The following is a 23560-nucleotide window of genomic DNA, read 5'->3' as shown; positions in this document are numbered from 1 at the left end:
AAATGAGATTGGCTTCCACTGTTGCTATATTGGCTTGTAACTAGCTAATAGGTAGTATGTCACTCCGATACGCGCTGAACAAAACCCTTCTCGCTCCTCTCCCGGGCAAATCGTAGGGCAAAAGCCCCCCCCCTTTCCCCGGACCCCACCCGGGCACGGCCGCGGGGGGGAGCGGCGGGGCCGGCCCACGGCGGGGAGGAGCAGCACCGCCCGCCCCGCTTAAACGTCGCGGCCGCCGCGGCCCCGCCGGCGGGCCGGCCATGGAGGCGGCGCGGGACTGCCTGGGCTCGCTGGTGCGGTGAGTGCGGGCACCCCCTCCCCGCCCATCCCGGCCGCGGTTCGGAGGGGCGGCGGGGCTGCCGGGGGACGCGCGGGAAGCAGCCGAGTCTGAATGACTCTGTCTTCAGGAGCAAAGGGCTCTTTCCAAGGAGCGGGGGGAGGCGAGAGGGAATCTGGTGGACGCAAGGCGGGAGAAGCAAGCCGGCACGCTCCCCCAGCCTTTCAGGCCGCAGACGAGGCTCTTCTGAGGGGAGCGCAAGCAGGAGCTTTGCAGTTCGGGCTCCTTTCTGAGGTATGATGGCTGGGACGCCTTCGCCCCTCGGCGGTAGTGAAGCTGCCGTCTTGCTCGCGGAGGGCTTGTGCTCCAGGCGCCGAGCCCCGCTGTAGTTGGCAGCCGCCTGCCCTCGGTGACTGCACGGCGGCGGCTCCTGGCCTCTGTTCGCGCTTCAGGTGTGCTAACCACATCCATAAAGGTACAGTTCTGCACGCCACTCAAAAGCACCCACTTCTAGCTGCGGTTCTGATACCTCTAGAGTTCGTGTTTTAGCGGGGAAACCAGGTCTGCAATCTGGTTGAACCCTCGGTCTCCTTACTAATTTCTGACTTTTTTTTTTTTTTTTGCTTCACTGTTACTGCTGTTGTCATTTGCCTGTGAACTCTAACCTAAAAATTAAACTGTGCCGTATTCTGAAGCCACTCGTGTTGTGCAACATTGATTTTTCTGAGTGAGCCTGAAGACCATTGCACCACATTCTTAGACAAGCATACGAGGCATATTGCAAGCAAAGATAAAGAGTGAAATATGTGTACAGGGCTCAAGGCAGGCTTTTGATCCCCAGTTTCTCCTCAAAAAAAATTAATTCATCTGTCCCACCAGCCTTGATACTACACTGAATGCTTGGGGCAGTATCTACGAGTCCCTCTCTAGCAGGTTGTAGTTATACAAAACTAGACAGGATGCTAGAGTTTGAAGATACTTGCTCTTTCAATTATATTTGTGTTTTCCACTGACACAGGATCCCTCTCTCCTTTAGAGAAGAGCTAGGACTCGATCCTTTCAACTTTAAAAAATAATAAAACAATAGTGGAGTTGTCTGCATCTAACATGTCACTCAACTTTCTAATAAAGCTAACTAGTATGTTTCTTTCCTCTCCACTGCTTGTTTCCTGACTTAGCTTGATCAGCTTTTAATAGGAAATTATTTTTGGTAACTCCGATCTAGTAGAGAAATTCCCTGCATCAGGCACCAGTTTATCTGGTTTCTGAGGACAGCTGCAGCAAAACTAGATCTTTCTAGGAGCCCTGTTTAGCGGCTGGCCTGTTTGAGTCTGTGGCCTTTGTGTGTCGGGCAAAACAAAGAAAAGCCAAGCTTTCAGCAACAGACCCAGAAATGGAAGGGTTCACAATCTATCTGGCTTTTTTTAATTATGCTGGCTTTTGTTTCCTAGTACTTTTTGTTAACTGAAACCTCAGCCTGCACTGGAGCCCAGACTCACTGTGCTTCATAAGCAGACTTCGTTTAAAGATTATATTGACTAGTTTTATTGAAATGTAGGTGGAAGAAATAGCATCAATGTTAAATAACTCCCTAAGACTTGGACTCCTGTTAAGTGACTGGCTGGGAGCTAAGGAAAGTCCTGGTTTATTAATCTGTTTTTTTTTCCTCTAACTTTTTACATCTGATAGAACTAGGCAGCAGTGTGAAGTGATTGATCTTAAATCCTGAAGAAACTTCTGCTCAGAGCTGCAAAATATGGCTTGTGTAGTTGGCTGTGCTAATGCCTGAGGTGAACCCTGTTAGCTCAAGTCCTGCCCACGAGCTGTGCCTCTAACACTCTTCCTTCTGTATCAGGATCTATGTTTTGGCTTTTTTCCTTACGCTTTGCCTTCTGTAAATGACAACTTGGCTCAAGTAATGGGAAAGAAAACTGTTCAACAGGACTGGTATTTTCTGTCATCGGAAAAAAAAACAACCAAAAAATCTTGGCAGCACTGTCATACATGCTACTCAAGTAACTATTCTACATGCTAGTTTTCAAATGCATGAGAGGGGAACAGGATGTAACTAGCTCTGAAAGGGTTGTCTCTTGAATCCTGAGTGTTGCGCTTTCTGACATCAGGGTGCCCTGTGGAGTCACCAGCCCCGAGGTAGATAAGCAGGCTTCACATCTGAGGAAAAGACTCAGTGATTCGGAATGAGAGCTGCCCATGGACCAGCGGGGTGATTGGGGGCATATTAACTTAGTCAGGAGATTAACAAACACGCCCTGTCCCAGCACGCTTCCCTTTGGCGGAGTTTCAGTGCCTTTTTCCATGCTACTCTGTGTCACCTTGTCCTCCTCCCTGGTCTTGACCCTTCTCCAGGAGGAAAGTGCTTCTTAGCTCTTTAGTTTGAAACAGTGCCTGTCTCCTGAAAACCATACTGACAGCTCACCCTCACCAGCTTTGTTACAGGAAGCAGAGATTTCCACCAGCTGTGTGTGTATATGCAAACTGTTGAAAGCCAGGGACCTAGTGTTTAGACAGCACTACCAAGAAGGTGTTAGCTTGAGCTAGAATAAAACTGTTGAACATCTCCCTCCTTTAAAAAAAATAAAAGCTCCAATAATGCTGAGGTGTTTTTGAGGAAGCTAAACTTTGTTGTACAGAGGAAAGGCAATAGCCCAAAGCCCTGTAGGAGAGCAGTTCAGAATGAGAGCAGGAAATAAATTAATTGCTGAAACTCTGTCTGGCCAGTCACAACAATGACTTTCTGTGCATCCCAAAAATATGCTTAAAGACCAGATAAGAGATTTGGAAAAGACAGTTATTCTTCTGGGTCACTGTGGGCTTGCACAAAAGGTGTGACTGGGACATTGTTAGTTGAGTGATTTTTATCATTTCATCCTTGTTCTAGGAATTCCTGTATTCACTCTCTAGCTGCAGAAAGAGACTGCCAGTTCACTCCCTGGCCCTCTGCGAAAGTGTTTGAGAACAGATTTTCCTACATAAAGCTGACCTTTTACACTTATGTGGTGCAATTCAGTATTAAGGAGCAAAAGGCATACAGGGGGTAAAGTCCAGGAATGTGGGAGACAAAATATTGTCTCCCTTCAAAAGACTTGGTAGAGATCAGTCCTTTCCAGGTATGATGCAGAGGGCGATTTCAGGTAAGCTGGTTATTGAATTAACCAATGTAATTTGGCAGCAAAAAGCTGCCACTAGTTGTGGATGGGAGCAGGTCTGTACCTTGGTATGGGAGTAGGCAGTTACCAGTGTTATGCGCTTGGTTTACCTAAGGGAACCTGAATAGTCACTGTTAAAACATGCGATTGCCCAGGAAAGTATAAAACCTCTTTCTAAAAGCATTTGAATTCTTCCAGCCTCTCTGGCAGCCTGCTCTGGCACTATGCATTTATGTACTTTGATCTTAATTTTCATTTCATTTGACTTCTTTTGATATATTAGGGGACAAACAAGTCTTACTTTGTGATTTTTCAAAACTAGATGAAGTTTTATAGGCTGTAGATATTACTTACAAGATAAATGCTTTGGCTGTTTGGAAGTCAAGCATAACTATATCAAAAAGCTCCATTTGCATTCTGATGCTAGGTATTTTGAATATGGATACCATGTTCAGTCTTCCTAAAGCACATTCATATCTTAAATAATTAGTTGAAAGTAGTCTTGTGTGTTATCTCATTGAGTGTTTATCTTGCAGGTAAAGAGAATAGTCTAAGTGGCTGAATGCAGTAAGAGCTGCTGCCTTTCTAATTCAGTGTTAAAACCAGTCAGCCTCACTGTAATCATGACCTTGACATCAGCTGAGCTAGAGGTGGCCCACATATACTTGAAATGTTTTTAATTTTAGAAGTGTTTTCAAATGTCACTGGCAAGGGAAAGTTCAGAGACAACGTGTCTGTAGGGCTATGTAGTATTTAGTTTTGAAAGCAAGCTCCACGAGTCTAACGTGACCTGTGAATTACTCGTATAATGTACTTATGTCACTGAACTCAACAGTCCTCTTCCTTCTCACAGTACTTGACATGACTGTTTTTATAACTCTGCTGAATTTTTATTTGTCTTAGATCTTTGGTATCCATGGGAGCATCTGTGGGAGCAGTAACAAAACAGACCCTGTTCCCTCCTCTCATGCCTGCAGGGCGACCTTTCCGTGTGTCAAATGCCTCCCGAAGCAGCCGGAAAGGAATTGTGGCAAGCAGCCTGCAAGAGCTCATCAGCAAGGTATAGAAAAGATTCCCCCTCTGGCTGAAACTTATAGTGAAGTACAATATCCCAGAAAGGCAACCCACAGACTCTTGTTCTTCTAAAAATCATTACTGGGGAAGTTCAGGAGAATATGTCAGCTAAGCAAGGCTTAATATGAAATGATAGGCCCTCTTTTGAATGCTAAAGTCTACTGGCTTTTTTTGCAGACTTTAGATGCCTTCCTTATATCTGCTGGAATAGTTACTCTGGTTTTGGAGGAAGATGGCACGGTTGTGGACACAGAAGAGTTCTTCAAGTCCCTGGATGATAATACACACTTCATGGTTCTAGAAAAAGGACAGAAATGGACACAAGTAAGTGTTGACTGCCTCTCTCACTTGAATAGAAGTGGATGGAAGAATGTCTGTGGCTGCTAAAATTGTTGGAAAGAGGGGAGAAGAGGAAGAAAACTTCCCCTAAAGAAAGCAAGGTATCAACTCCTTGTTGAGCCTTCCTGGATGACAAATCAAGTTCGTTTTGGGTTTTTTTTTGTCCCTTGCTTGGACATAGAACTGTTGGCAAAGATCTGCCAGGGATTGAAATGAAACATTACAACTGAAAAGAATCATAGGGGAAATCCCCTGCTTTTGGAGAGCCTCAGGCTTTGTTCTTGAGCCTTTTTGTAACATAAAGAAAATAAGGACATTGCATGAAGTTAAAAATACAATGTCTTTAAAGGTTAGCTTTTTTGGGGGGGGGAATTTCAAAATTAAGCAATGTAAAACAAATTTTGCCTTGTGAATGCAGTAATGGTTTAGTGAAGGTTAGAAAAATGCCTGTGTTTAGTCTTGTGAACAGCTAAAAGTTGTCATCAAAACCTAATGTTAGTCTACATGCTTCAAGACATTTTAAGAACTATTAAGATTGGCTAGCTTTAGCCTTCTAATCATATCAACTCGGTGTCCAGTTTGTGGTTTTGTGGGGGAATAGTCATCTGTATGTTAATAAGATGGAGTCAAACTCCTAATTGTCTTTCCATGAAATGGTTGTTGCTAGAAAGCTCGCATCAAATTTTCTTCTACCAGGTGCAGAGCTAGCTGAGGAGCTGTAAGCAGGCCTATCATTTTTCTGTTTGTACACGGATGGCTCAGTCGTGTGGCCCCATTTTCTCAGGCTCCTGTTGCAGTGTGGGCAGTTTGCACATTTTTCCCCAAGATACCTCACTGGCTTATCAACATGTTGCACCTGGGCCATGAGCTCCAAGAGCAGAAAAGAAGTTGCAGCCAGGGTATGACTCCACGTTGCTCCTTTCCCCTCTGCCCTGTGTCCTGACTGGCATGGCAGCAGAACAAATTTGAATGCTGTCCCTCTTCAGGATGTGCTGAATGGCAGCAGGAGGACTGCCGCAGCTTTGCAAATCATCTGGAGTGTAGCACAAGTTCTGTCATGCTTTATCCAAATATGCTGGGTGCTAATGGGGGGGGCAGAATATGCTACCAAGCATACCAGCTACTTGTACATGTCCAAAACTGTTGGTGATAGGGGGCCCTGTTGCTGGAGCTTGGAGGCTGTCGAAGTAAAACAGGCAGAAAGTTGCTGGCTAATGATATACTACAGTGTTTAACTTGGTCTGACTTATCACGGCACTGTCTGAGCGCTGGGGTGACAAAAGTACAAAAAAGCCCAGCCTTACAAAACTTTAGTGCTTCATTTAGCATGCAAAAACCAGCTTGGCAGCTGCTAAGTTATTAACCTTGTTAATAACTCAGCAGAATGTGCTGAGCAGAGTATCCCATATATCCACTAGATGTCTCTGTAAATACGGGTCGTGATTTCCTTTTTTTTCGTGAAGCAAGAGATCCTGAAAGCATCATGGTCAGCCCTGAAGCAGACAAGGGCTGCTTTCAAAAAAGGAGGCCGTATTTGAGGTGGAAGATGACTTTCCGTGCACCGCCTCCTCTTAAAAACTCAGTATTAAACCCTAGGCCTCATCAGTAGTGGTTTCCTCCCCATGTTACTTTTTTAGTAGGAAGAAAAAGAGAGGTGTTATGAGCCAAGATTTGAAAGGAGGACCTGACTTTTCACAGATGTCACCTTTGCAGCTATCTCTAAGAGTGCTCATCAGTATTGTGTTCCTTCCTAAATGGAAAGACCTGATGTCATCCTGGTTATTTGGTGGCCTATTTCAGTGTAGACTAACTGTGCTGCCTCAGCTAGCAGCTGGAACATACCAGGATAATTAAATGGCAGCAACACTGTCCAGTGGCATTACAAGTTGCTTCAGAATGCTCTGGAGAAGAAGCTGTATTACAGGAAAGAAATATTCAGGAGGTGCTATGTCACTCTAGAACTTCTGTGCCTGTTTGGAATAGCTTCAGGAGCCTGGTCAGGACTCAAACAAAATTACATAAAATACAGACTTGTTTTTCCTCTGTGCTAATGCTTTTAATTCTAGTTTAGAATTGATTGAGAACTAGCCCCAAGACTGGAATAAGCAAGCTGCTTCTAAAGAGCTGCACTGTTAACCATTGTCTTGCTGCAGCTTTCTAGTTCATGGTACAAACTGTTTCTTTTTAAATTAGACAAGGAATGGAGTTGCTGCTGTGAGACAAAAGAAGAAAATGGGAGTAGCCAACATCACATTTGATCTATACAAGCTGAACCCTAAGGATTTTATTGGCTGCTTAAACATCAAGGCAACCTTCTATGAGATCTACTCTGTCTCATATGACATCAAATGTATGGGAGCAAAAAGCGTATTGCGGTAAGTGTGTTTCCGCTACTGATGAGGTGTACGCTTTAATGTAAAATCTGTGTTTGCTTATTGGTTTTGTGAAGCAGGTGTGTTTATAAACTTAGTATTTTTATTAATTCTTACGTACTGGCCAATATGCTGAATCTTCCTTTGTAAGGTAGATAGCTGACCTGTAAAAACTTACTATAGCTTTTTATGCTGGAATCTTAAATTTCCCCCAAGGCAAAAATCTTATCAGCTTGCATTTACTGCAAGGGTGTAGGTACAGTCTCTTTGTTTTCCTGAGAGAATTTCCCCAGATTTCTTTGACTTGTTTGAAGAATGCAGGAGGCTGAGGAAGAAGCATCGGACTCTTCGAAGGGGGGACTTCAAGGGCATGAAATGAGAGGAATCTGAGATCCAATGGCAGAGGTCTGAAAGCCTGCTCAGACTTTGCAATACCTGGCTGCCAAATTCACCACCTGTGCTACGTGGAGGCAAAGGAAAATGGAAGAGATATGACACTGTCTGCTGTCTTAATGTGAATTTGTCATCTGTACTAAGACTCTGTGATGTGACTGGTTTTTAGCCAACTGGTCTCTAAGCAAACGAATGGAGCCTAACAAGGACTGCTGTCTCTGGCAGGACTAATCTGTGGTGGGTTGTGAGTTTGGCAGAACTGGCTGTTGGGAAATGCTGTCTTATGCAGGGGCAAAATAATACCTGTCCTGTCCACTGCATTCAGTGGTGTGTTGAAAGTCTGTGCCTTGTCAAAACCAGCTGTGTCCTGCTCTGGTTGAAGAAAACTTCTGATCTCAGACACCTTCATAGAGGTGCCATACTTTGACAGCTATTTAAGCTGCACCCCTGAATTTCTCTACCTGACCTTTCAAATTGTGGTTGAGACACAACAGTGTAGTCTTGCTGCATGTTATTACTTGAGGACCAGATCGGCTCTGTACAGAACAAACAGATGCATATGCCATAAGAGAGGTTTTTGCTTGCCCTGAGGGACATGTAGTCTTTCCTTTGAAGTCTCCCTTGTCTCATGATGCAGGTATTAAGCATTGTAATGCTAATCTTGTTCCCTGTCTTTCAGTCTGACTGACCTGTCCCACTCTACTTAGGTGGTCCCTTGCTTAATCTTTCAGGCTATAGCTGATGTGACTGTAGATGAGACTTATCTCTCTGGTGATGCTGCAGTGATTATCCAGCTATATGCTGTGCCCACCTGTAGCACTGGCTTAATTAGGATTTCTTCAAAGCAAAGGTTTACCCTTGAACAGCTGCACTCCTCCAGTTCCTATGTTTGTCAAGTCTTGAGCCAGAACAAACTCTGATTTCTGGCTGTCTGCTATGAAGATGTGTATCTTGCGCTGCTGCAGAGTTTGAAGTGACAGTCCTGCCTCCCTGCCAACACAGGGCAGCTGGTGAGAAAGAAGCGGTGCTGGCAAACAGCTGAAGTAGCTGTGGAGTTCTTCTGGAAGCACTGTTATGTTACAGAGTTGAGCTGTAAGGGAAGTGTCAGTGTCAGGGTGAGAAAATAGTCTGTTAGCAAAGAACAGGGGTGACAGAAGAGATAACCTTGGGTACTCTTGAACACAACAGTGAGATGGCCTGTCTCAACTTGCTGTTGAAATTGGAGACAGATGATGTTAGGTTCTTGGTGTAGTCCCTCTGCTAATGATTTCCAAATTGCTAATTCTGATGCCCTCTCCCCGAGCCCACCTGCAGTGTGAAGGGAAAAGACTTTAAAATCTGCAGTTGTTCATCGGTGGGAGGAGCTCAAAGCCTGCCAGATCCGATTAGTGCATTTCCCCTAATGGTTTCTCCCTGTAGTGTCCAACTGAAGGATCAAATGTCCAGTTCAACAAATAACTTGCTCCGTGGCTTAAGTGACAACTGCTCTTGTGTGCAAGTGACACACTGCAGCTGCTCAAAACCTTGGTACCAGGTGCAGCTTTCTTTACAACCATGCTATCTGGTGGAGGGAAGGACATACTGAAATGGCATATGTGTGGGAAGCATGAATAAGGGTACAGTGTTTTTTTTAAAGGCTTCCCAGGCTCTAAGTACAGGGTATTCTACTCTTTTGAAGCATTGGATTTTGACTGCAAACCTTCTTTCATCACAGTGGAAAAAAAATGAATTTGTAGGAAGAAGACTTTGCCTTCTCTTCTAGAGCTCAAAGAAGCGAGTAGCAGCAGAGGGTTCACAGCTGCATGTTTGCTCAGACAGGAATTCAGAAAATCTTCCCTCTTTTTTGCAGAAGAGGAAGGCTGGTCTGGTTTCTGCATCTTCAGAAACAGATCCCTTTCCAGTATTGGGATGGTTCCAGTTCTTGTGTGCCACTTCCCCATTGCCTCAGCTTTGTAGTTGTGAGGGCCTAGTTAACTTTCGGGGGATGAGGCTTGAATATAGCTCTTAGTACTGATGTCTCTGTTGTTTTGTGGAGAATGGAAGGAAGGCACAGCTATAACTAAGTCGAATAAATGACCATTCAAATATGATGATCTCTATTCCTCTGCAATCCTGTGATCCACAGTTTATATTGTAGACCTCTGATGCTTACCTGATCTTATTTTATGGATCTGTACTGATTCTCACACAGGATTATATATTTGAATGCTGATACTTACTAAATCTTTAAAAAACAGAATAGTTGTGAACTGAGAATTCTTAAGGCTTGCTGCTTGGACAACACTGATTTGCTTGGCTTCACTTGTTTTGCTGTTGGGCATCCACTGTGATGTGATTGCTCAGCTTCAGATCTAATCAAGTTTGATCTGTAGCTTGGAGATACATGCAGTGTTGTATTAGTGAATGGCCTAAAGGTGGGACGTGAGGTGGATTCATACTGCAGGAATGCTGCTGGGCTCCCAGGCAAAGTTGTATTCAGTGGTGCTCTGGTAGTTTGAGTGATGGCTTTGCAGAAGGCCTGTAAATGCCTAACAGCCTGCTTTGTTAAATGTGTTTTCTGGTTCTGCCAACACGTCAATAGTTTTCTGTTAATCGATGGCCACAGAAGTATTTTTTCTAAAGAAGGTATAAAAATGACAGGCTTCTCAGAAGTAATGAGAGAGTTCTTAAATATATCTACTTAACTCATCCTAAAAGTGTTGTGGTTGGGGAGAAGGGGGTAATGTCATCCTGTGGGTGATTTTTTTTTTCTTTTTTTTTAAACAAATGGCTTTTCTTCTAGGAAGGTGCTTCAGCTAATGTCCCATGCAGCACAAATAACTGGACAGTTCCTTCTCTATACTGGAACATATATGTTGCAGTTGATGGGTGAATATGACGAAGATGGCACGTGTACAAGATCAAGGCGGGAGCAGTGAGCACAGCTGCACTTCTGATATCGGATCCTTTTGTTTAAAGACATTCTCTTGCCCAGTGTTGACTGTAATGATGTTATAGTAGGGGGATGTCCACTGATGTGAACTAACATTTGTCCCATTTGGGAATGCATGTAGGCCTTAGTCATAAAATCTTTGGTGTTCACAGGCTCTTAACACAGCAAAAGGATGGGTGCATAATGTCTAAGAATTCGGCAAAAGAAGACAGGGCAGGTTTTTGCCCTGGCAACTCAAAATGGAGAATAAGTGTACTTGGAAACTTGCATGCTCTGTAACCAGTGGAATATTTCTTGCACTGGTCAAAACATTGTTTGGTTGGGTTTTTTTCATGGCTGTCTACTTGCCTTCTGAACAGATTGTGCTGTAAGACGGGAGCAGGGAGGGCTGTGGTTTTTTGCTTTTAATCCTTAACAGCGCTGGTATCAGTGTCCAACTGGCATTGAGGGACAAAAGGGTGAAGTGTACTTATTTACTCCTGCTAACAATGGAACTACACAATACAACTGAATCCTGGTTCAGTGACTGACTACTCTCATGAAGTCTAATTGGAGAAAGTGCAACTGCTAAGCAGAAGCTTAAAATTTAGCCTTACTCCCTGTAAAACAAGTAAAAACATTTCATTATAACTCTACATTTTTCTTCAAATCTATGGAAAGTTCAGGTTAATATAGCTCATACCAGTTGAAGAACCCAATATATTTCTTTAATGGGTCTGATGTCCAGTTCTGCCTGAAGTATTGAATAATTTGCCATAGTTTCCTGAATATGGCTTATAACAACCTGCTGAAGCTTCCTTCAAGGGTTAAACCATCACTTCTGTAGTTTTTACTGTTCAGTTACAAGATGACGCTACATCCCAAACTGTGCTTGAGGTACATGTAAGAGATACTGGATTTTGATGCCCCTGTGTTCAGGGGAGAGCATCAGGACACGATCTAGTCTTGTGTAACATACATATGCTCTAAACTGGATGTTTGCAGTTTTATAGTCTCCCAAGACAAGCTGTATTAAAGGGCAAAGTTTTTAATCCTTAGGTAGAATTGTCCATAAAGTTTTCTACAGTTCAGTGAACTGCTAGTATGACCAGCTGCCAGCAAGCTTTTCCTCAACAGTGTAGAAAACTGGAAAATGAGCAGTGTTAGGCACCTTGTGTCAAAATACAAACTCCCATTGCTGAAGGGAAAAAGCCCAACTTTGACTTTTCATAGGTGTGGCTTTTGAGGTTTTCATTTGCTTGCTCATGAAGAATTTTAGTAAGTTATATTCTTGCTTAAGACTGAAAGCTATTAAGGAGACAGCAGATACAGGTAAAGGTGTCTGACCTGATGGCAGGTGCCACCTAGGAAAAGAAGCTCTGGTGACAGAGTGAACAAGTGGGGCAGGGGAAGAAAGCAGTGGGAGTGAAAGGAAAAAGATCCATGTGGACCTCACAGTGCTTGCCATGCCTCTGCTGAGACAAGAATCCATTAACTATGTGCCTCAACTGCACTGATCTGTTGGAGGAAAACCTAATCTGCTAAAAGAGGAGCAGGTGGACTGAAAAACGAAGCATCATGGTTAGTGGGATCTATTTTGGCCTGTCAGCTGGGTCTGTTCACTTCAAATGTCACTAATATATGGGAATATTGCTCTTTTTTATCTGCAATTTTCACCTTATGCTTATTTTTGCCTTCCCTTTATGGATGTGACTTAGCTGGAGCTGCATCTTTCAAATCACTGCTGTGCTGAAAAGCAACCTAAATCCAAGTGTTAAAGGGACTGATGGATGCAAGCTTGGTAGGTCTCCACCTGTCTCTTCAGTAATGGTATTACAAATAAGTAGACAGCTAAGAAAAACTTCGGGGTTTTGCTGATTTCTGTTGTTTCCCATATACTTCTGAGTGTTTGCTGGAGGAGGCGAGAGGGCACACTGCTCCAGACAAGGGGAGGACTTGTTCTTTCATAATTTCTTACAGGGAAGAGTGCCTGTAGCTTGCAGCACTTGTCAGATTTCCTTCAGAAGAAAACACTAAACTATTCTGTGTGTAATAAGAAAGAGGTTATATTAAAAGGGAGGCTTTATACTTCATCTGTATTGTTCTTGACACCTCCCCCCCATGATTGTTGCCATGGTAACTGTTGGCCAAAGTCTCTCTACCCCATCAAAGAATTGCATTTAACTGGTGCAGTGCAAGGACTTTGTCATTAAATCTTTCAGCTTTCAAAGACCATATATTGTATAAAAACAAGCACACCTCCTGAAAGCAAACTCTATGTAATGGTCCTAAGAATATTTATGTTGCTAACAGTGGAAGCACCAACATTAAAAAAAAACCAAAACAACTTGCATAGTTCAATATTGCTTTGTGTGAATTGCTTCTTCAACATCTGCAATACAAAAGCTTTTGCAAGTCTGAACTGTGCAGATCTCAAATTCCAGTCTTCTATAGCCAGAGGCAGTTGTTACAGAACTAACATTCCATAGTTCCCAATGGCACTGAGAATCTAACGTGATCTAAAATGCTAACGCTGTATGAATTTGCAATATTTTTAAGCAGCTGCTTCTTTGACAGCTTAACACTTAAAACTTGAACTGCTGAAGGTCATGTGAGCTGCAGTCTCCATCTCAGAGCATCTCCCTCTAATTCAAAATGCAAACAGCTGAACAAAGTAACTCAGCTTTGATATTTTCTCAGAATGGGAGAAGTGTCTTGGAAGTTGTAAGTGTCTGAAATTGTTTCATTGCTTCTGAATCTGGATTTTGCCACAGGCTCAGTATTTGGGGGATGATATTTGCTACTCTACCAACTTCCTTCCAGAGATAAAGTTTTGGCTTTGGGTCAAACTGGATGAGTTTGTCATTCTCTGAGTTGGAACCAGTTTGGGGTTGGTTTTTTTGTTGTTGTTTTGGTTTTGGTTTTTTTTTTTTTTTACAGACTGCTTAGGAGGAGTAGCTTTTAATTCAGCTGTATCTGGTACACAGCAAAGAACTTCAGCATTATCTACCTTTCAGAAAATGTTATACACGTGGTGTACAATATCTAGCAAGAGACAGAAAAACTAAAAGCACAGGCTCTTAACTGCAGGTATGTAGAGAAGAAGCTAGCTTTTCTACTTGACATTTCTAGCTTTAATTTTTCTTTCCATAAATTCAGTAAATCTGCTCATGTTACTGTTGCAGTCAAGGCTGGTAGCAGTGACACGTTGAAGGTATGAAACATGTTTACTGCCTCCTTGCTTGCACTGGCCCTTTTTGCCTGTTGCTTTGCATCACTTACTAACAACGCACCAAGTCATACTCTAGTTACCAAAAAAGGAATTTTCACTGAAGTACTCAATCTTGTTGACTCAGGCACTGCTCATGTTCTGCAGGCAAAACAAAGTGGCTGTCTTCATGACTAGAATAAAGTATCTAGTAGCTTTTTTGTGTGTAATTTATCATTACTTCATTTCCTTCCTTTCATAAACCCATGAAGTTGTACTTTCTTGCACCTTCCTATTCTTTCAGGAGAAATAAGGGTAACAAGCTCTTCTGTCCAGGGGGAGAGGAAAAGGCAGGGTCTAAATTCCTTAGACCATTTGGAATATGCTCTGGGAAACATCCCGAATTCCTTCCCTACAGAGAAGGGAAGGGTAAAGAAAGGAAAATAGGACTTTGAGCTGGAAGTTTTTTCAGTACAGTGAGTAGAGAGGTAGGTGTTCACAATTTAGGAAATGTTGGTAATTCTGAATATTAACTGTGAAGATAACTGCAGATGATAATTTGTAACTGACTAGAATTATAACTCTAAATCATTTCAGCATGCTTCTTCCTGAGATGGCACTTGAACTACAGGCACAAGCTTCTTTAATTAAAACAAAAAAAAGGTTAAAACCGAAGTACAAAGTGTATTTTTTTACTTGATGCCTCAAGTTTTACTGGAGGTATTAATGTGATTAACACACCACTTCAGTTATGTATTAATAAGTATCCTTGTGGGGTTTAGAGTTTATTACTGCTTTTTCTACCTTACTTTGTCATATATGCAGCTAAGATATTTATAAACATGAGGATTGCTATTTTGCTAAGGGAAATCACAGATTTTAAGCTCAGTAGTTGAACTTGCTATGAAAATTGAGATGGGTGAGAATTATGTACCAGTGATGGCAATATTTTCTGATGTGTGGTGCCAATTTTAAGGAACACTGTCCATGAGTAAATAAAATCAAATGGTGGCTTTAGATGTTGTCTCTATTAATTTCCAGAATAACTTATTCCTGAAATAATCATTAATGTATCTATGGTCTGGCACAGACAGTTTCCAAATGCTGGACTGCTGCAGTGAAGTAACTGGATACTATTATGTGGCTCCGAACTATTAACTCTTTACTGCTGACTCACTTTCTGGCCTCAGAGAAACCATGCAAACTGTTTCCTTTCATACAAAAAGAATGCCTTCCTCCATCTTTTACCAAAGCTGCAAAAGACTGCAAACAACTGAGTACAGGAGCTAGAAGGCTTCAGCAATCTCTGGTTTTCACTAAATACTGTAAGGATCAAGGACCTCTTTTTACAATGCCTCGCAAAAACTCCCTGCAGTCATTTACCTACAGGTACAGTAGTACACATTTGATTGTAGGGAAATATGAATTTAGTTCAGTGAAACATTAGATTTGTCTAGTTCAGGATTAACTTAGTCTTCAGGAGGAATGGCATGCAAGTGTGATCAGTCTAGCACACTTCTATCTAATAAGTACATCCTATACTCAGTTTAAGGGACAGTTTTGCAAAGCTTGACTATTGAGCAGCTCCCCTCTTGTGGGAGAACCAAGGTCTGATTTCTTGCTGTGGAAAAGCACAAAATAGCACTGTATGGGGTTTAGTGGCAAGGTGTTGGCAGTGGGGGGTGGAGGGGTGCTGTGGGGATGGCCTCTGTGAAAAGACACCAGGGACTGCCTCTGCATTGTACAGAGCTGCTTCCAGCTGGCTCCAAAATGAACCCACCATTGCCCAAAGCTGAGCCCTTCAGCCAAGCTGGTGATGCCTCTGTGGAAACATATTCAAGAAAGGGTAAAAAAATGCTGTGCAGCACCTGTGAGAGAAGAGTAAGAAAAACGTGAGAGAAACAGCCCTGCAGACACCAAGGTCAGAAAAGAAGGAGGGGGAGGAGGTACTACAGGTGATGGAGCAGAGCTTCCCCTGCAGCCCATGGAAGACCCTATGCCACAGCAGGGGAAGCTGCAGCCTGTGGAGAGCCCATGCATGAGCAAGACCCTGGCAAGAGAGGAGCCCATGCTGGAGCAGGTTTTCTGGCAGGACCTGTGGCCCGTGGGGGACCCACACTGGAGCAGTCTGTGCCTGGAGGACTGCAGCCTGTGGAGAGGCCCCACACTGAAGCAGTTCCTGAAGGACTATATCCTGTGGGAAGGGTCCACACTGGAGCAGAGGAAAAGTGTGAGAAGGAAGGAGCAGCAGAGATGAACTGTTGTGGGCTGACCATGACCCCCATTCCCCTGCACCCCTTAGGGCTAGGGGGAGGAGGTAGAAGAGTTGGGAATGAAGGAGTGAAGTTGAGCTTGGGAAGAAAGGGAGACTGGGGGGAAGGTGTTTTTAGTTTTCTCTTTGTTTCTCACCATACTACTCTATTTTTAACTGACAATAAATTAATTTAATCTTCCCTGAGTCAAGCCTGTTTTGCTGGTGTCAGTAATTGGTGAGTGATCTACCTGTCTTTATCTTGACCCACAAGCTTTTTCATCATATTTTCTCCCCATGTCCTGTTGAGGAGACAGAGTGAGAGATTGGCTTGGTGGGCACCTGGCAGCCAGCCAAGTTAACCCACCACAAGCACAAAACACTAATAGTAAAAACAAGCAAAAAACCAATCTGTCTGTGCTATATGTGACCAGTAAAATTGGAAACAAATCTTTTGGAATGTTTTCTGAATGGCCTTTTACAGCTGTGCTTGGCAGAGACAAAATCCAGTCATATACAGGACAGGGTTAATATTTTCAGTTGTCACGATGCAAACTACTTACTAACCTCAATCTCAAGCATGTTTTTTCTAAGGTCACCCATCAGTCTGAATTACTCATAGTAGGCCCCACTCCTAATGTATTCTTGGTTAGGAACATTTATTAATAAATATTAATTATCACTTGAAAGAGAACATTGAAATAGTACTGTTAGTTGTTTTATAAAATAGCTAATGAAATGCAACACTAGAAATACCGTATGTCTTAATAGACTCCAGAATCAGGATAATGCAGCCTATGCAGTTCCAACATAAAAAGTTGATTGATCATCAGTTTTCTAAAAAGTCTGCTTTAGTGATTAGCATACATTATGTATAGATTAGGTGTGGGGTTTTTTTAAGTAATGTAACTGTTGTCACAGGTTGGTTGTGATTCTACTGTGCATTAAAAAAAAGAAGCTTAGATCCTCAGACAACTATATTTGAGAAAACAGTAGCTTAATGATGTGGGTAGTCAGTCTATTATAGACCCAGAGAAATCTTAGACATCTAAGAAGTCCTTTAAAGTCTTAAAGTTAGGTATAATTATTTCTGACACATTTTGTAATTACACTGTGAAGTCCATAATCCTTTATGTTAAAAGCACTTCTAATTACAAAGCATATTCCCTTGCATAGGTATGTGACTTGGTTTGCTGCTGCTCTTTATTAAGTAGTGTTTTCAAATGCTCTTCCCCCATCTCAAAAGTCAGGAAAGAATAAGCAAGAAAGCAATAAATAATCTTATTTAAGTATAAGGACTACTGATTTATTATTGAGCTAGACAAACCGAAGTCTACAGTACTCTCTATTCCTGAAAAGCTAAAGTGCAAATGGCATAATTTCAGTGATTCCTGTACCAAATGTGCTTAGTTTAGGTGCTCTCCCAGCTGCAGCTTTCCTGCTTTCTTGCCCACTTTGGGAAGTTGCCTAGAAAAGCTGCCTAGAACAGTTGCAGAACATTGTTCTAATCTGCACTTGACTCCCTGAGTGATCATGCTTTCCAAATAAAAGTCACTATCTTCCAGAATAACCAATGTGTTTTCAGAGACAATTGATTATTCAACAATAAAACCATTTCATCTGAAATCAGAAATTACTAAGCAGTTGCTGCAAATAGCTAGCTATTTCAGTCTCCCAGAAAAGCCATTTCAGCTTTGGATGGGATGATCAAGCTGGTTTTCCTCAGCATTATAAGCATTTTCTGCAAACTACATTAAGATCATAATTTCATCTATATAAGAAAAGTACAGTCTCTAATAGTTTCACCTCTGTGACCACTGAATTCAGTAAACAATTCTCTCAATTCCTCCTAGTCTTATCTAGCCCTGACATAGTACCGTGTTTAGTTTTCACAAGTGTTGCGATCAGTGAAAACAAAGCAGGTTTTGTCACTAGCAGCCTCAGCAACGACTAAAGGGAGTAGCAATCTAATGGGTAAAAGTCACTTCTGTTTCCATGACTTCTACCTCTCCAAAAGGTTGGGTTGTTTTGGTTTTTTTTGGTTTGTTTTTGGCATTTGTTTGGGTTTTGGTTTTCTTTCTCCAGAAAATTCCAACTGCTATATTGTGTTTTTCACTTGGAAGCTCCCAGCACTTTTTGTAATGCTCTTGTTTTCTTTCATCTAAACCTTTCTCTATGTCTGATGCCATTACCCAGAAGTCATCAGCTTCAAGCACTCAGTTTCTTCTGCTATTTTTCTATACCTTGCTCTGGTGACCCCTTGATACATGCGACCTGTTATGCTGTTCCTCTTGGGGCCTTCCATCACCTTTTCCAGACTCCCTTTGGCCACATTCAAACTAAAAATACTTAATGACTGAGGAAGGGGCGGGACAGGTGTTTAAGCGAATGTAAATTTTTGAAAAAGATGTTTATATCTGCCTTGCTCTATCTATTTTATATAGAACTAGTAAGCCTCCTTGTTTATGTGGCATTTTTACCATAACTGTCTTCCATACTAACCAAGCTCCTATCCTGAGATAAAAACCTTTTGACTACTTAGAGCTGCGCCCTATTCCTGACAGATCATACAGGCCTCATGAAATATAAAGTCCCTATTCAGTACAGAGATGGGACACCACAATGAAATCGTTTTACACAACAGGGATGTATCTCTCTGCAAATCTTCCATGCACAGGCAACAACTGCATCTCCACACACTTCCTGCAAAGCAATGGCATTCAATTTTGCAGTCAATGTATATTGTAACCCCATATCCTTCTGCATTCTGGTACACTGTTTAACAAATGGACCGTGAAACGGATTATTCACTGTGGGCGGGAAGTGGGTTGAGTCCTGGCCATGGGCCAAACTGACCTCTTACATTCTTAGCATTCATAAGCCTTTAAATCATTAATATGGTAATGCTGCTAATAGGCTGCTGTCCAAGGCAACAGGCGTACACCCTCAGTCTCACTGCTGCAGAGTGGTTTTCTAAAAGAAAAATGATCAGTTGTCCGTGTGTAAATGTTGTCTTACCCTCCTAATTTCCCAATCAGTAGCTCTCAGAGCACCCTGCTCAGAGGAGGATGCTTCAGCTGCTTTTGTGCATTCAGTCCCAGACCACATTCCTTCAGTGGCTGTACCCACCCGCCCTTGACAGTGCTGCAGACTGCACTGTTAAAAATAAACCAGGCTTTGTCCAGTCATATCTTCTGCTGTGCTGTTTGTCCTGGGGCTGATGGACTTGTGAGGAATGGTGCTCTTCTTCTTACAAATGTAATGTGAGAGAATCATTTGTGAAGCAGGCTGGAAGTGGTATGCTGATTTAGTTTGGACATCGTGTGACATGAGTAGGATCTATGCTGGTGAGGGAAGGGTGGCAGCCAGGAGCCACTCACCACCCTAGAAAAAGGGTAAGGAAGAAAACTGATTCACCTGTGAAACCCAAGACCTGACCGGAGGTCAGGTTGATTTTAGCTGCAAAACTACTCTTACAAAATAAGTGTTTCGCACAGTGAGATGAATCACTTTTACTTGGAAAGCTATGCATTTCATCTCAAACACGTGCTTTGCTGAGTAAGTGTTAAATAACTGACAGTCTAGACAGGACTCCAACCCTTTGTCTTAGAGGTCTATTGCTTTTTCTTTTTTCTCAGAGAATAAAACCATGAAAAGTTAGTTTGTGTAATACAACCTACACCTATCCTTTTCCCCCTTCCCCTCCCACATGCTGCAGTACAGATCACTGTTGCAAGGTGTTTTACCCAAGAGTGTTAAGGAGACGGAGCTGGATGGGATAAGATGCAGGTGCTCTTCTGCTTTAGCGACAAAAGACAAGAAACCAAGTCTCAATCAGATCCATTGGTTGTGCTTGGACCTGATCAGCTTAATTCTAAATGATCTTTTTTCTATACAATCTTTTTGATTGTATACAAATCTTCAGGGTAGTCAAAACTGCTATCGGACTGAATTTCAGAAGTATTTCATGATACTGATTTGAATAAACAATACCTGATGAACTTTAATATCCATAACTGCATAACACAGGGAAAAACAATGCTGTGTCTGCAGTGAGGGGATCTAATTTAGGTGTCATCAGTCTCAAAAGGCATCTTGGAGGTAGTATGGATAGTTCAATGCAAAAAAAACTCAGCAGCAATCAATAGGGCAAACACAATGTTAAGACTTACTAGAAAATAAAGACCAGAGCAGGAATCATTCTATACCACTGCATAAATCAATGGCCATGATTTGAATACTGTCACTCCCATTTCACAGAGGCTGCAGCAGAGCTAGTACACATAGGGAAGGGTGATAAACAAGGACTACACAGGAGTGCAATGTCCTCCTCAAACACAGAGAGATTAATTAAGCTAATACTTCCAGCTCAGAAAATGTTGCACAGATAGGGAAAGAAAGAAAAAAAAATTCTAAAACCTTCACCTTACACACAGCTACAATGGTCATTAGGAACTGTTAGTCACTGTTCCTCAAAAAAAAAGAATCATGGGCCACCAAATTAAGGCATCAGCTTTACAACAGAAAAAAGTACTTCTTCAGAGAATGGAATTCAGTTGTGCGTGCCAGGCAATGCCATAGGAGACTTTGGAAGCTGGAAGTGTAACTGGGTTAAAAAAGCAATTACGTAACTTAATGGATGTTTCAAAAGGACTATCAAATATGATGGTCCAGATCCGTTCTTTGGTTTAATAAAGCCTTAACCACTGATTGCCAGGATGTAGAAGGGCATTTTGGGGTAAGGATTACCATATTCTTTCCCTGGCACCCATCACTGGCTACTGTCAGAGATGTAATTCTAGATTAGATGGATCTTCCATCTAATCAAGACCAGCTGCTGTCAGTGTACTCATCTGGTCAGAACACGCATTTTCTCCTGACAGTCTTTAGCATGACTTCTGGTTAATAGACCATTTTGTCCTCATTCTGATGTCTCCCACACTCAAAAAAACAGGACTGTACTGATAAGCTCTGCATTGTATTGGCATCTATTCAGAGCTGACTAAACTCCCAAAGCAAGTCAGCAATATCTCAGATTCATCATCCTCTTACAGTTGTACCACACTGCACAATACAGATAATGGAGAGTACACATTCCAGCTAAAATTTGTTTTCACTCTGTCCTTCAAACAGCTCAGTTCCCCAAAATCTCTGATGTGCAGAGAGGCTGGAGAGTTGAATGTAAATAAATTCCTGCCTTAACTTTGTATTCCCATATTCTTGGTTGTAGCTGTAAGAAAACACTAACCTGGATAACTTTACTGACTCTGTTGAACACACAGTGCAGCCCATCCTCTGGCTATGTTTGTTTATGTAGCTAAGTGACCTTTTAGAATGGAAGTTAAAAACATAGCCACACCAAACACATTCTGCCTGACAAAACAGGCAGGTACATGCCTCCCTCTTCTCCAGCTGCTACAGCTGTTGCATAAAAATCACTATGCCCAACTCTGCAAAATGTCCTGGATGAGTTATTGTTAGCATTGAAGCTAAGCACAGGGAGAAACAAAGGGCTGAAAGAAAATACTCATTTCCGAAGGACAGAAAATGTGTTACAAATGAAAAGACAGTAAGTGCTGGAAAGTGCAAAGGCAACTGAACTCAAACACATTAATATTCAGGGCTGGAGTTACAGTGTTTTTCCATTCATCTTGTCAAACAGTGAGAAAAGCGTGTGAAAATGCAGCTAGAAATTCCTTTCGACGAGATGGTGGAATTCCTCCAGTGTTGCTTCAAAGACTCTCAGACATTTCATCTACAAACATATTTACCCCGGACCTGATGTAGTGACCTCAGCTTTAACATTACAAAGTTCAGACCACATCTTGTGGGCTAAAACACAAACACCAGTATTATCTCCACTGACAGCTACAGTTATAAAGCAGACAGGTGAGCAGCATTAAAACAAACGCCTGAGTACTATGTTTGAGCATAGGTGGCAATTAGTGACACCACAGCTTCCACAGCAACAAGCTTAAATGGGGCAGAACAAAGCAAGAAACTGTTTGAGGACCATATGAAATATAGCGGCTTTTCTAGGCAAAATATAAGCTGCTAAACACCTGTGATAAATGTGTATGCTGGCATTAGCCTTATTAGACTGTACACTTCTGTGTGTGTATCTTGCTGTCTCCCTTCCCCCTTTAAAATGTTTGACCATGCTCTCGGACTCTTGACCTGTTTCTAGAGTCTTCTGCAGCTACAATATCTCTGGAACTCATGTGCCTCTTGCAGATTTTGTCACAAGAGGTTGACAGATTGAAAAGGAGGTGGTGGTGGAGATACATGGGCACACACTTGCACAGAGCATGGCCTCCCATGCTTTGTTTCCTCAGGAAGCCAGGCAAAAAAACGCAAACCAAAGTGTTTTAAGATTCTTTTTTTTCCTTTTTTTTTTTTTTAACTTGCATGAAGAACTTTTAGACTAAAGAGGAGAGAAAGGAACAACATTGACCCTGGGACCTTCCTCCTAAAGGTGACCATGGGGTTAGTAGCATTTACTAGGCTGCTACAAGCTGTCAGAGTGAATCCACCATGTGGATTATATTTACTGCTTTGGTAGTTAATGTAAGTGCTAACGAGCTTTATAACACTAGATAGACCCTTGTTGATATTCTTACGTATCAAAATACAGCATATTTATCATTCTGAAAAAGACAATAGTAGCTATAATGTTAACTGTTCTGCTATGACATGAATTTCTCCCTAGTCCTTAAAAACTCCAGTAAATAGAAATAGTCCTAGCAACAACCCTGATATAAACACAAATGTGTTTCCTGAAAAGCAGGAAGCAGCTTAACAATCATATCATATGACTAGCTAAATACAGAAGAACTTTGCTGGGGTTTTTCCAGGGCATTAAAGCAAATTTCCATCTGACTTTGTGGGAGATGATTGTTGCTTGGGCTGCTATTACTGGAAAATCCTATTACTCTGAAGCATGGACACCTTACACATTTTGGCCTGCCTTGTGCAATTCATCATCTTGTAGGTATCCATTTCTATTTTAGCCTTTGCAAGAGCAAGGAGTACATGAGAAAGGCTGCAGATGAGAACACTGGAGGCTCTGCAATCCCACACGGCCCCATCAGTTTGTCTTGACCATGAATGTATACAGCTTTTTCAACGCAGCTGGATCTCGCACAGGAGCATTTGCTGTTACTCTGATACCACTGCTAAGACTGACAGCCAAAATCCTTGTCAGTGCTGACTAACAGGAATAAAGAACCACATGGGCTCTGCCCATCACATTGGAGCACCAGAGAGTTGTCCAGTGGAAATAAACTGTTCTAGGCTTTTCCCAGCTAGAAATGTCAGACTAATCCAGACTTGGCCAAGCAGTCAGATCTTCCTTAATTCATGTCCTGTCTATCATAAAGGGTCATGCCACTCCCTCAAATGCAAGCATGGATGTCTTTTACTATTTAATATTTTGTTTCCACACCTGGGAGCAAAAGATACTTTGAAAATGTAAGTCATGTAAACTGACTGTTCAAGAGGCTGTCTGGAGCATGAGTTTGCAAAGTTAGACTGATAGTTTATAGCTATTGCAACATCTTACTAATATT

General features: G+C 42.1%; 1 protein-coding gene across 2 annotated transcripts; it reads left to right on the top strand.

Moving 5' to 3' along the window:
* The first annotated feature begins 251 nt into the window (after positions 1 to 251).
* On the top strand, positions 252 to 14758 carry CIDEA (cell death inducing DFFA like effector a). Of its 2 annotated transcripts, XM_075022951.1 has the most exons (6): positions 252 to 298; positions 4348 to 4504; positions 4696 to 4842; positions 7051 to 7232; positions 10405 to 10562; positions 10985 to 14758. In XM_075022951.1, the coding sequence occupies exons 1-5, from the start codon at positions 261 to 263 to the stop codon at positions 10538 to 10540; spliced, it is 660 nt and encodes a 219-aa protein (XP_074879052.1). In that variant the 5' UTR covers positions 252 to 260; the 3' UTR covers positions 10541 to 10562; positions 10985 to 14758. The 2 variants fall into 2 exon arrangements, with proteins under 2 accessions (XP_074879052.1, XP_074879051.1); XM_075022950.1 differs by having other exon boundaries at positions 10405 to 14758.
* The last annotated feature ends 8802 nt before the right edge of the window (positions 14759 to 23560 follow it).

Source organism: Buteo buteo, chromosome 3 (genome assembly GCF_964188355.1).
Source record: "Buteo buteo chromosome 3, bButBut1.hap1.1, whole genome shotgun sequence".
Lineage (NCBI taxonomy): Eukaryota > Metazoa > Chordata > Aves > Accipitriformes > Accipitridae > Buteo > Buteo buteo.
Note: the sequence above shows the minus strand (reverse complement) of the source record. Positions and strands in the feature narration are given on the sequence as shown.